At 41.7% G+C, this 13,089-nt stretch overlaps 1 protein-coding gene across 1 annotated transcript in view; it reads left to right on the top strand.

Annotated features, from left to right (window-relative positions):
• The window catches only part of ABCA13 (ATP binding cassette subfamily A member 13), a 418,312-nt gene that overhangs the window by 23,140 nt on the left and 382,083 nt on the right, over positions 1-13,089 (top strand). The window contains exon 2 of the mRNA XM_084798070.1: positions 6,081-6,174. Within this exon, the coding sequence (XP_084654196.1) occupies positions 6,081-6,174 (94 nt within the window). The remainder of the gene's footprint in view (positions 1-6,080; positions 6,175-13,089) is intronic.

The raw sequence follows: 13,089 nt of genomic DNA, 5'->3' as shown, positions 1-13,089 counted from the left end.
ATGTTGTCATGACCCCAACCATAAAATTATTTCATTACTACTCCATAACTGTAATTTTAGTACGGTTATGAATACTAATGTAAATAGCTGATAGGGAGCATATCTGATATGTGTCTCCCAAAGGACTGTTGTTATCATGTAAAAAATATGTATAGATGCAAGAGATCTGATATGGAGAGATTTATTTGGGAGATGGAAAGGGGAGAGGAGTTAGGGCCCGAGTGGGCCATGAGAGTAGAGAAAGACACACGCACATGCGTGCATGCGCGCGCGCGCACACACACATACACACACACACACACACCCGGGGGGGGGGGGGAGAGAGAGAGAGGAGGTGGCCGGTGGACGCAAGTGATGATGTCAGAGGTTGCTAGGTAGTCTAGCGCAAGGTTAGTGGATCGCTTGTGAACTAATAGTTGCAAGCCAGAAGTTGAGAACCACTACTGTAACTTTGCCTTTCTACCCCCACCTTTGTTTTGTCTGAAGGAAGAAGCTTGCATTGTACTTCTTACCCAGCTCCTCTATACGTTCAGACTGCTAGGGTCTGCTGAATTCTTTACTATCTGAGCTGTGTTGAGAGCAAAAGCACAATCTCTCCTCATGGTTGGGGTGAGATGTGACAAGGTTAGGGAATAAGACAGGGGTCCCCACACTCATGAACTCAGGTGTACAGTGGACCCTTCAGTTTCTCCTGGTGGGAACAGCCTTCTGGGACTTTGCTAAAAGAGCAGATGGTTTTGTGGTTGCTCGGAAAGGTGACCCATGCTTTTTCAAGCATTAATAGGTTCAACGGATGATTGATTATTTTTCTTGAGAGCAGAGCGGATGGCAGTGCTCACCTGGAGCTTTTGGACACTGATGGGCTTTTTCACTTAGGGCAGATCACAGTGCTTAGAGGTGAGAGCCTGAAGCCTGGGAGGGAGTGCAGGCCTACAGATGACGGGGAGGCATTCCCATCAGCAGGAGAATGATTAAAATGCGTAGGGAGATTCTGGGATAATGACACGTGAGAAGGAAATAATGAAACCGTGATGAGAAGGGCAGACTTCTACCCCCTGCAGAGAAACAGCCTCCTGAAAGAAGGCAATTCACAGGTGCACAGTGGCTGGTGACACAGCAGAATTGAGCATCTCTGTGGGTACTTTCCTTCAGGATAATTTCGGATTCCGAACAATACGAAGTTCTTTTGTTTTTTTCACTTTTCAAAAGGGCAGATGACCAACTTGTAAATTAAAAAAAAATCCCCCAAGTAGTATTCTTTTAGGTTTAATTGGATTTCCTTTTGAATTTTAAAATATCAGATGGAGTTTCTCAAAGAGATGTAGAATTGTAATAGTTCCAATAATCTTCACTAGCAACTAGAAATTTGTCATTGGTTCAAGAAGATTACATTGATAATATTTGCAGTAGTGGCTGACAGTTCAATTTTGCTTTAACTCCTTAAATTTCTTTTTTTTTTTTTTTTCGCATCTAGGAGAGTAAAAACACTATATTTTAATTGATAAGTTGTCTACATGAAAGATTTAAGTAACAAAAAAAAGCAAGTAAGATGGGCATGCCTATAACCCCAAGTAGAATCAGGAAGCCAACAATTCAAGGCTAGGCTCAAACACATAGTGAGTTTGAGGCAGGCATGGGCTATAAAGATACGATCTCAAGCAAAAAGCAAAACAAAAATGGTAAATGAAATAGAAAATATCAGCATCACCCAAGGCCAAAGGAGGGTTAAATTATTTAACTAAAAGCTAGAAAAATGATGATTGTTAAGGTAGTTAAAATGATTTAATAGGGAAATGGGCACCTGGGAGAACAGATAATTAGTAGACAATGAATTGTTACATACTTAAAAACAGTTTTGTCCTAGTAAGCAAAACGAATTAAATTTGCATATCAATTTGATAAAATTATGACAGAAGTTAAAAACTGGGGCTGGAGTCAGGTGTGGTGGCTCACTCCTGTGATCTCAGCACTCAGGGAGACAGAGGCAGGCTATGGGTTGGAGCCCAGCATGGTCTACAAAGTGAGGCCAATAATCCCATTTCCCTGACCCCAAAAAAGCTGGAGCTGGGCCAGGCGTGGTGGCGCATGCCTTTAATCCCAGCACTTGGGGGATAGAGACAGGCGGATCGTTGTGAGTTCGAGGCCAGCCTGGTCTACAAAGGGAGTTCAGGACAGGCAAGGCTAACACAGAGAAACCCTGTCTCGAAAAACAAAAAACAAACAAACAAACAAACAAACAAACACTGGAGCTGGAGTTTTAGTTCAAGGTGAAGTGCTTGTCTAGCATGTAAGAGGTCCTGGGTGTGACCCCAAACACACCAGAAAACAACAAAAATTAAGGGACTTAATGTTGTGTGCTGTGGGGGTGTGATGGGACTGACTGACGATCGGGCTTTACTTTCAGTGACAGAGTTACAGTTATTTACCCAGATTCAACATCCAGAACGAAACTCAAGTGCACCTTGGCTCAGGGGTTGAATTTAGCCACTTGCTCTCACAGGTCAGCCAGAGAAGTCTGAACGGCCATGGTAGTTCAATTGCCAAGCAGGAAGTCAGGCACATCTCTGCACGTAGGTGATTGGTTAAATAACCTCACATTAAAGTAGTAACTAGTGTTTTTAAAAAAAGAGTGAGATCTATCAATGCGCATATGAAAAATTGCCTCTGGAAGCATTAGTTATATTTACGTAATACAAATATGTGTGTATTTAAGTGAATTAAGAAACCTAAGGTCATTTACTCTTTGGGAACAATGATTGTGTTCCAGTTTACTTTTGCAATTTTACAGCTATTCATGTATTTATTTATTTATAATATCAACTACCAACTTGTTTTATTATTCTGTTGATTTTGAATGCATAAGCCAGTTTTTTCTTTATACTTTTGTTTTAAAAAAGCTAGCTAAGGGAGCTGGAGAGATGGCTCAGTGGTTAAGAGCACTGGCTGCTCTTTCAGAGGTCCTGAGTTCAAGATTCAGCAACCACAGGGTGTCCCACAATCATCTATAATGAGATCTGGCATGCAGGTATACATACAGACAGAACACTGTGTACATAATAAATTTAAAAAAAGCTAGCCACCCCATGCCTTCTTTATTTGGGGGTGGCGTTGGAGAGGTCACAAGGGTGGGGACAGACCTGGGAGGAATGGAAAGTGAGTGTGCTCAGGGCTCATGATGTGAAATTCCCAAATAGCTGATAAAAATATTATGGAAAAAAGGAAAAACGCTGCTGCTTTTCTTGTTTACATATTAAATATGATGCACATTTTTATGTTGCATATTTTTATGTTGCACGTTTTATGTCCACCCATAAGTACAGAATTTAGCCCAAACTTCTCTACTCCAACATGCAGTAACTTGTTCTATTGATACATGCTACGAATGCATGCTACAAATTGCAGCCTCTTAGATGTTTGTTTGGTTGCCATTTTTTAATTACAAGTTATCAGCAAGCATTAGTATCTGTTAGTACAAACTATTAGTAACTGGTGCACATTAATGGGTTTTCCTGGTGACTTTTCCATACATGTGCCTCTCCTGTTTCAAACATGTTCACAGTCCAATAGGCTCCTGCTAGTGCTCTGTCTCTCTGTCTCTGTCTCTCTCTCTGTGTCTCTGAGTCTCTCTCTCTCTCTCAATCTCCCTCCCTCCCTCCCTCCCTCCCTCTCTCTCTCTCTCTCTCTCTCTCTCTCTCTCTCTCTCTCTCTCTCTCTCTCTCTCTCTCAAAGTGCTTCAGCCCGAGATTAGGCTGTATAGGCCCCTTTCTCTTTATCTGAGCTATTGAGTTACAGCAGGCTGCCAGAAGCTCTTTTGTCCTCTGCTTCCTGGCTCAAGAAACACTTCCTCGGAATCTATTTCAAAGGGTGATTTCATTTCTGTAATTACACCAGGGGACTGAGATGCTCATCCACCTGTGTTTTCCTTGCTGGTTTCAGGGAGTGCACTCACCTGGACACACTGAGATTTGCTCTCTGCACGTCACTGACAAGCAGACAATGGGAGGGAGATGGCAATGGCAGGTTGAAAAAAAAGGAAGCCTAGGAGAGCAGCAGTTCACTTCAGTTCAAGCATTAACTCTTGGAATCTGAAGCTGTAAGAAACCATCTTCAGTGACTAACTGAAGACTTCAACTTGCTGAGTATCAGGCAGTTTTTGGTGTGAATTTATCCACTGCTTTACTCATGCTGTGTATTCAAAATGTGAGATGGACTGAAATCAATAAAGTTTATTTATAATAATTTTGGCTTAAGGATTATATCTCATTCTCACATCAGTTCCTAATTCCATTGTCAGTTCATTCTGCTGAGTTTTGAAAATTTAAGGTTAGGCCTGTGTATGGCTCAGTGGTAACACTTTTGACTAGCATACATGAGGTCTTAGGTTCAAGTCCTGGCTTTGAAAAGATAATTTAGCCTTTCATATTCCTGCAATTCTCTGGGCAGCTCTTTAGAGTGTCAACAGATTTGATTATAGTAATCTTAGGTTGAGGAGTTTCTTCCAATTTACCCAAAGCAATTCAATGGACAAGTTATTTTTAACACAAAAGGTGTTGCTCTTGAGAAGATGGGCCTGTGCTCTTAATGTATTCACTTGGTTGAGTATTGTGCAACTAGCAAGGAGAGAGTAGGCTTCTTTGATGGGGCCAGGGAATGTGGTACTACATCATGATGGAATGGTGATGACATGGGAAAAATAAGCAGGAGTTGATTTGTTGGAGCATAAGAAACTGTGGTGAAGTTTTTAGTTCTTAATTTCTTTAATGGCAGTTCTGAAAGTTAAGAAAAATCTTGTAAATGGAAAGGAACAGAATCTAGGACAGGTGAGAAAGATGAGGAGGTGACATCATGGATTTGGATCTCAAGGAAATGAACTAGGGCTTTTCTCAAGTCATAGCTGAGCCTGGATCCTGTGGCTTCTCTCAGGCCCTGCCCCAAGAGAGCCTAAATCATGGAGAAAGAGTTTTGAGATCAGGTGGTGCCAGGCCTTCAGTTACTTTGTGTTATGTGAAAGTGGCTTATTGGCCTGTGCCTTGCCCTGAGAGACTCATTTAAAGGGTAGTGCAGAGGTGTGATGATTCTGCATCTTGTCAGAGACATAAAGATCATCTCTTCATTGCTACCTACAAGGCACAGTAGTCTGACAGATAACTGTTTCTAAACACAGAAAGGTGCCACCCTATAAAATTGTCAAAAATTGAGGCTGTAAGAATGTAAGTAGAACACAATAAAACTGTTCAAGCATGCAAACTTCCTGTATGGGCCGGACTGGAGAAAGCGTGCAACTCCCTTATCAAAACAGAAGTGGTAACAGCCTTACCAACCTGTCAAACCTGACCACCCAGTGTTCAGGTCAAGAGACCAATAGGCAGAGAACTCCCAAATGTTCTAAGGTCTTCAGCATATTTTAGTTCCTGATGTTGATGTGTCCTGTTTGAGTTGCTGACTGGTTCATGTGCCTGGACCCAGTCCTGCCACTCCACTCACCTCTACAGCCTCTGATGTCCTGTACCCTTGAACTCTTGTAGCTCAACTCTAACCCTGCAGCCTGCCTCTGTGGGGGAAGCTGTAGTGACGGATCTCAGGCACAAACACCCCACTCTCACCTCATTCCTTATGCTAGTAGTCCCCATGGGGACTTTCCCATGCCTATCAGATGCCTATACTCTTTTTGAAATTCTTTGAACTTTGGTGGGACTTAAAACTCTTTTGCAGCCATTCAGTATTCACATATAAATGTATACTCCTGTATGAGGTGTAATATATGATCCAATATTAGTTTTGGTAATTTAGATTGGAATAACAAAAACATGTGCTTGGCCTTGTCCAGCTACTAAGGAAAGTAAGGTTTCTTGGCACATTTTCCCCCAGGAAGTCATTGTACCTTGTGAATTTGTTGTTATCCAGTACTTTCTGGCATTGTGTTCTTCTCTGTTTCTGACTTAGCACACTCACAACCCAGATGAGGGCAACAGTCACTTTCTATGAAAGTACCCTGGCTTGCCTGCCTACCATCCTTCAAGCAGAGGGATTACTACAGTGCCTGGAAACATGCTCAGCATTTTGTCTTTTGTGTTTACCAGGTCCTCTCTCTGGCTGAATTCTTCTGGCCATGCATCCTGTTCATGATCCTGACTGTGCTTCGATTTCAGGAACCTCCCAGACACAGAGAAAGTTGTAAGTTTCTTTAAAAATTTTTTAAAATTAATTTATTCAGATTACAAATCAATTGTTATCCCATTACTTGTATCCTCCCATTCCTCCCTCCGTCCTGCTTTCACCCTATTCTCTATGACCAACGGGGACCTCCTCGCCCACTATATGGTCATAGGCTATAAAGTCTCATCTTGATTGCCTGCTTATTCTTTCTTTGAGTGCCACCAGGCCTCCCCACCAAGGGGAGGTGGTCAAATATGGGGCACCAGAGTTCATGTCAAAGTCATTTCCTGCTCTCCATATAACTGTGGAGAATGTTCTGTCCATTGGGTAGATCAGAGTAGGGGTTCAATGTTTACTATTGTATTGTCCTTGATTTCTGCAATAGTTTGAGCAGACCCCCCTGGGCCCCAATCCACCCATCATGATGTTCTTCTTGTAGGTTTCTAGGACTCTCTGGGTCCTTCTGTTTCCCCATCTCCTATATTTCTCTTACCTAGATTCTCAGTAGGATGTCCTCACATCTATCCCAATCTCCTGGTAAGTGAAGACTTTCGTGGGGTGTGCCTTTTGGGTTAGTGCACAATTATAAGTGAGTATATACCATGTGAGTCTTTCTGCTTCTGGGTTAACTCACTCATTATGATTATTTCTAGTCCCATCCATTTGTCCACAAAATTTGGGATTTCCTTGTTTTTAATAGCTGAGTAGCATTCCATAGTGTAGATGTACCACAGTTTCTTTATCCATTCTTCAACTGAGGGACATTTAGGCTGTTTCCATATTCTGGCTATTATGAATAAGGCTGCTATGAATTTGGTTGAGCATATGTCCTTGTTGTGTGGTGGAGCATTTTCTGGGTATATTCCAAGGAGTAGAATAGGTGGGTCTTGAGGAATCCCTATTCCCAGTTTTTGGAGAAGGCACCAGATAGATTTCCAAAGTGGTTGTACAAGTTTGCACTCCCACCAGCAATGAAGGAGTGTTCCTCTTTCTCCACATCCTTGCCAGCATGTGGTGTCACTTGAATTTTTTATCTTAGCCATTCTGATGGGTATAAAATGGAATATCAAAGTTGTTTTGATTTGCGTTTCTCAGATGACTAAAGACGTTGAGCATTTCTTTAAGTATTTCTCAGCCATTCAATATTCCTCTGTTAGAATTCTCTGTTTAGTTCCAAGCCCTATTTCCCAATTGGGTTATTTGGTTTGGTGGTGTTAAATTTCTTGAGTTCTTTATATATTTTGGATATTAGACCTTTGTCAGATGTAGGGTTGGTGAAGATCTTTTCCCAGTCAGTAGACTGTCACTTTGTTCTCTTGACAGTGTCTCCTGCCTTACAGAAGCTTCTCAGCCTCATGAGGTCCCATTTATTAATTGTTGAACTTAAGCCCTGGGCTGTTGGTGTTCTGTTCAGGAAGTTGTCTCCTGTGTCAATGTGTTCTAGGATCTTCCTCATTTTTTCTTCTAACAGATTTAGTGTCTCTGGTTTTATGTTGAGGTCTTTAATCCACTTGGACTTGAGTTTTGTGCATGGTGACAAATAGGGGTCTAATTGCATTTTTCTACATGTAGACGTTGAGTTAGACCAGCATCATTTGTTGAAGATGCTATCATTTTTCCCTTGAATAGATTTGGCTTCTTTGTCAAAAATCAAGTGACCAAATGTGTGTGGATTCATTTCTGGGTCTTCGATTAGATTCCATTGATCAACCAGCCTATTGGTGTGCCAGTACCATGCTGTTTTATTACTGTTGCTCTATAGTACAGGTTGAGATCAGGTATGGGGATTCCTCTGGAGGATCTTTTATTGTATAGGATTGTTTTTGCTATTCTGGGTTTTTTGTTTTTCCATATGAAGTTGAGAATTGATCTTTCAATGTCTTTAAAAAATTGTGTAGGTATTTTGATAGTGATTACATTGAATTTGTAAATTGCTTTTGTTAAGATGGCCATTTTTACTATGTTAATTCTCCTGATCCATGAACAAGGGAGATCCCTCCATCTTCTCATGTCATCTTCAATCTCTTTTGTCAGAGATTTAAAGATTTTTTTCAAATGAGTCCTTCACTTGCTTGGTTAGAGCTACTCCTGGATATTTTATCTTGCTCATGGCTATCGTGAAGGGTGTAGTTTTCTGAATTTCTTTGCATGTTTGTCATTTATATATAGGAAGGCTACTGACTTTTTAGAGTTAATTTTGTATTCAGCCAATTCGCTGAAGGTGTTTATCAGCTGTAGGCATTCTCTGGTGGAATTTTGGGAGTCACTTATGTACACTATCATATCATCTGCAAATAGGGATAATTTGACTTCCTCCTTTCCAATTTGGATACCCTTGATCTCCTTTTGATATCTTATTGCTCTGGCTATTACTTCAAGAACTATATTGAAGAGATATGGAGAAAGTGGGTAGCCTTGTCTGGCCCCCTTCGGGGCAGTCCAGCTTCTTTCAAGCAAGTAGGAGACCCAGCCGGGCCATGGGGACTGTGGCTTTATCTGCCCAATTGTCCAGGCCTGGACCACCCTGGTCCACAGACAAGTTCCTGCCTGAATCAGTCTAGATAGCGGACCAGTCTAGATTGGCACCCTTGGCTGCTCAGTCCTAAGAAGCCGCAGCCGCAACTCAGCCTCCCCTCCAGACACCCAGGGCAGCCCAGCTTCTCCCACAAGCGTGGGGAGTCCCTGCCAAGCCGTGGGGACTGTCCTGGCTGGGTTCTATCAGCCCAATTCTGCAGGCTTGGTCTGCTGTGGCTGGCTGCCTGGCTCTGACTGGACCCGCCCAGACATGCAAGCAGTTTCTGGGTCCCTTGGGCTTTGCCTGGCAGTGCGGCCTCCCGGGCTCCCCGTGAACTGGGGTAGGGCGGGTAGGGGTGCCCAAGGACAGATTCACTTGTTTCCCTGAGATTTGCCCTGGCCAGGGGCTCTGGTGTTCTACCGTCTCACACGCTCTGTGCCTGGGCTATAGAGGTCGACTGCAGTCTGCAAGTGGATTCCGGTCCACAGTCTGGAGAGTGCGGTCAGGTCCTCTGTGGGCTGTTGTTTGACCCGGGGCCAAGCCCGCCTGTGGTTTGCACTGTGCGGGATGTCACTCACCTAGTGTTCTCCAGTTTTTGCAGTCTGTGGCTCCCAATCTGGGCCCTGGTATCCGTGCAGTAGATCAGATAACAGTGTGTGATAGGCGCCGCCACCTTGGAACTTCGTTAAGTTTCTTTTTTTAAATACAACTGTTAGATTATAAATGCTTGAAGGAAAAAAAAACCCACCCTTTCTCTGTTCTTTATCAACACTGAATTCTCAGTGGGGCAGATGATTTGGCTTCTATTATAACAACAACAGTGTACTTGAGGAATGTTCCAGAAAGAGGCAATTCAGGTTTCTTCACTGCTTAAGAATGACAGCCTAGATGTTTGCCTGATCTAGCATATAGATTTATCTCTTTATCTGAGCTGAGTCGATCTGGGCTCAGATGTATAGACTTTTATTTAGAAGAGTTAGAAGCAGAAGTAGAGGAAAGGCCTTTTCTTTTGACAAGACGTGACGATGGCAATGGTAGTGATGTTGGAGGCAGAGACTGTGACCATGGACTTTCACTAATAAGTTTACAATACCTTCCAGTTTCCCAGCAGCATGGCCAATCAGGTCATTTTTGCCTGTCTGATTTGAGAGCCCCGTAACTGTAACTCTTGAGAAATGGTAGCCCATTTTATTTTGACTATGCCACTTGAAGTGTGTAGTTTGTTTGACTTTGCCAGCTTTCCACAGAAAAATGATTATTGAGTGTTAGAATTTACATGAATAGATTGTCAGTAACATTTAGGTTTTGCATATTGAGAACAGAATGGGTCTATTGACTCATTTGTGCTTTTGAGGGTGGCATTGTATATTATAGAAAATGATGAAACTAGGCTATTATAATTTCAGTTGTGAAGGGCTGAAACTTTTTGAGGGGGTTTAAATCTTAATATTTTATTTATTCATTCAACAAATATGTATCTATGGACTTCCATTCCCTCAGAGAACAATCTAAAAGGCTTCTCTATTAGAATTCAGTCAGAGAAGTGAGATGAGTTCATACAACAACAAGCACACTCAAAGTTGGAGACTTCAATCTACAACCCACTAAATACCCACTGGGTGGCTCCATTCTGGACGTGCTCCTGAGAAGGGTTACAGAACCATCCAGAGAAAGGTGTCTTCTAAAATTAAAATTTTTTTAAATTTTACATTCTGATTGTTATCCCCTGGCCTTTTTCCTCACATAGAAATGTGTCTTTTATTACTGGTATGTCACTCCAGAATTATCTAGGATATTGTGTCTTGTGTTTGCTAAGAATTCTCCTTTCCTGAAGCATCAAACACATTCATTTCTTTCATTCACCCATTCACTCATTCTTGTTTGTTTATTCATTCAGTCATGAAAAACTTAATGAATGACTTCTGTGTGTAAAACACAGTGCTAAATTCTGGGCATAGTGGGTCTTCAAGTTTAGGTGAAGGAGTTCATTCCCCAAACCCAATACAGACAGCACGAGAAGAGCGATTCCCTGGATTTATGAGCCACAGCACATAGATCAGTAGCATCCCAGTTGCCTGCCATTGTCATCTCCTCTATGCCCAATGCACTTTTGCATGTAAAGGGCAGATATGTCACCAACAATTTATTGATTATGATGTTGGCTTATTATAGGAGTATTTTTCCTGTAAAATCCTCCCCCCATCTCTTTCTTTAACCTTTCCTCTCTCCTCCTCCTATTACCTCTCTTAAACTGGGTCTATCTATGTAGCTGTGGTCACCCTGAAACTCACTATGTAGACCAGGCTGACCTCAAACTCCAGAGATCTGTTTGCCTGTGCCTTCTCAGTTTAGGATTCAAGGTGTGCACCACCATGTCATGTTCCTGAAAGGTTTTGATATTATTCCATGTAGTAGTACATTTTTGTACTATATGATATTTAGAAATTTCATGTAAATGTTTAAGAATCTATGTTGGCTTTTATCTGAAAGCTCTCACCCAAACTTAAAAACATTCGTTTTATTCTTCCCACCCATGGTTGCTTTGCAGAGGGCTGTGCCAGTGGCTTGGCTATGTAACAGAAGATAGACTACCACATTGTGAGGGAAGCTAGTTAAATACAGCAACCATTACACCATTTGGTAGTGTGAGTGCAGACACTGGGGAGGGAGTGCAAAGTATAAAAGGGTTTTATAGTCCTCAAGTAATTCCTCAGATATCTTTTAAGTTACTCACAGGGTAAATAACACAATGTTATGGAGTCTAAATCTATAGAATGGATATCCTGTTGTGTCCTTGCGTGGCTTGGGTCCTGGACCCATGAGTACGGGCAGCAAGGGATGAAGAAATGTTACACCCAGATGGGTTGTCTTGGCTCTCTGATGGAGAAGCTGTATCACCCTCAAAGTGCAGCATGGGTATTCTATGTAGTTGAATAGAGATATAGATTATTGCATACAGCTGAACAGAAGGTAGGGCTATTATACACAGCTGAATGAGGGAGACAGGGTTATTATTACACAGATAAATGAGGGAGTGTGGTTGGTACACACACCTAAGCAAGGGAGCAGGTTTATTTTTTCGGTAGGAACAGGGTCTGTAGGGAAGTAGTCTCTAGGTCATAAATATGGAGACAGCTATGGTGGGCTCCTTCAACATCCACATATGGATCAGAGGAAGGCTTTGCCATCCATCAGACTTTCAACTGGGGAAGGTGTTGAGTCACTGGGGTCCTTGCCATGGCTGTGCCCATGTCAAGCTTTGCTCAGGACCTCACTTGCTCCCTACAATCTTTTATCCTTTATTTCTTAGATTTTTCAGGATGAATCTTCATGCGTAGTGCAGGGGTGGTTTGCTGCAGTACTTGATGCCAGACCATGAGGATGACAAGAAGGATCCTATCAGCTGCTATGCCCAATAGAAACACAGCTTAGGTTGCATGCTAAAGGGACTGAAGGCTTCAGCTAGGCAAGGATATCAGCAGGAGAAAGAATCTGATCATAAGCCTTTTTGCTTATTTACTATGAGTCAGTGTAATTGGGCCATATTCATGTTATCATTACTGTGGGTCCAAACATCCAGGAGGTAAGTATCAATTATTTCCCAATTACAACTGCTCATGCATTTATAATCCATGTGAGAAATTAAATATTGTCTAAATCACAGGACTATAACCCACCCTTAAAAGTTGAATGTATGGAGCCCAGGGGTACTCCAGGTAGTAAGAAAAATGCCCTCAAAATGGAGGACAGTTGTGGGAAGATATGACCAAGCCATGGGATGAAAACAAAAGAGCCCAGAGGGTTTCTTCATTGATTGGTTTTTACCTTCATCCAACTTTTGATAGTGATAAGTATCTAGCCAGCCCAGAATTGTACCACCAGGCATGCTTCACCTGTATGATGTTTTTTTGTTTGTTTTGTTTTTGTTTTTCTCTTTCTGAGTCATTCAGTCATGTACTTACCTATTACTTTTTCTATAATTTATTTTTCTTCAAGTTTAAAAAATTCATTTCCTTATTCCATGAAAATCAAGAGCATACTACAATAACACAGCCCAAGAACCAATGAAGCTGCGACGTGTCCACCCTATTCCATGATTTCACCAAATATCCAAACCATCAATGTAAAACTACCTATTTCTCAATTTCATTTGTTCCAAAAATCTCTTTGTAAATACTAACAACTGACCATATCACAATTCTACATGCTAACGTGTAACTGCCTCGTTATAGGTTCTACCTATTCACATGTAATTGCCTGTATCTAGATTCTTCTTATGAATATATAACTGTCTATCTTGAAATGCTCACCCTTCCATTTCTTTATTTGTTCCATTACCCTCCTATCTTTCTTTATATTATTCAAAGTGTGCTTCTTAGAAGATCATTTCACTTTTCTTATCAATGAGTGTTCCCCAT

Source organism: Acomys minous (genome assembly GCF_964271855.1).
Source record: "Acomys minous genome assembly, chromosome: 10".
Classification (NCBI taxonomy): Eukaryota; Metazoa; Chordata; class Mammalia; order Rodentia; family Muridae; genus Acomys; species Acomys minous.
Note: the sequence above shows the minus strand (reverse complement) of the source record. Positions and strands in the feature narration are given on the sequence as shown.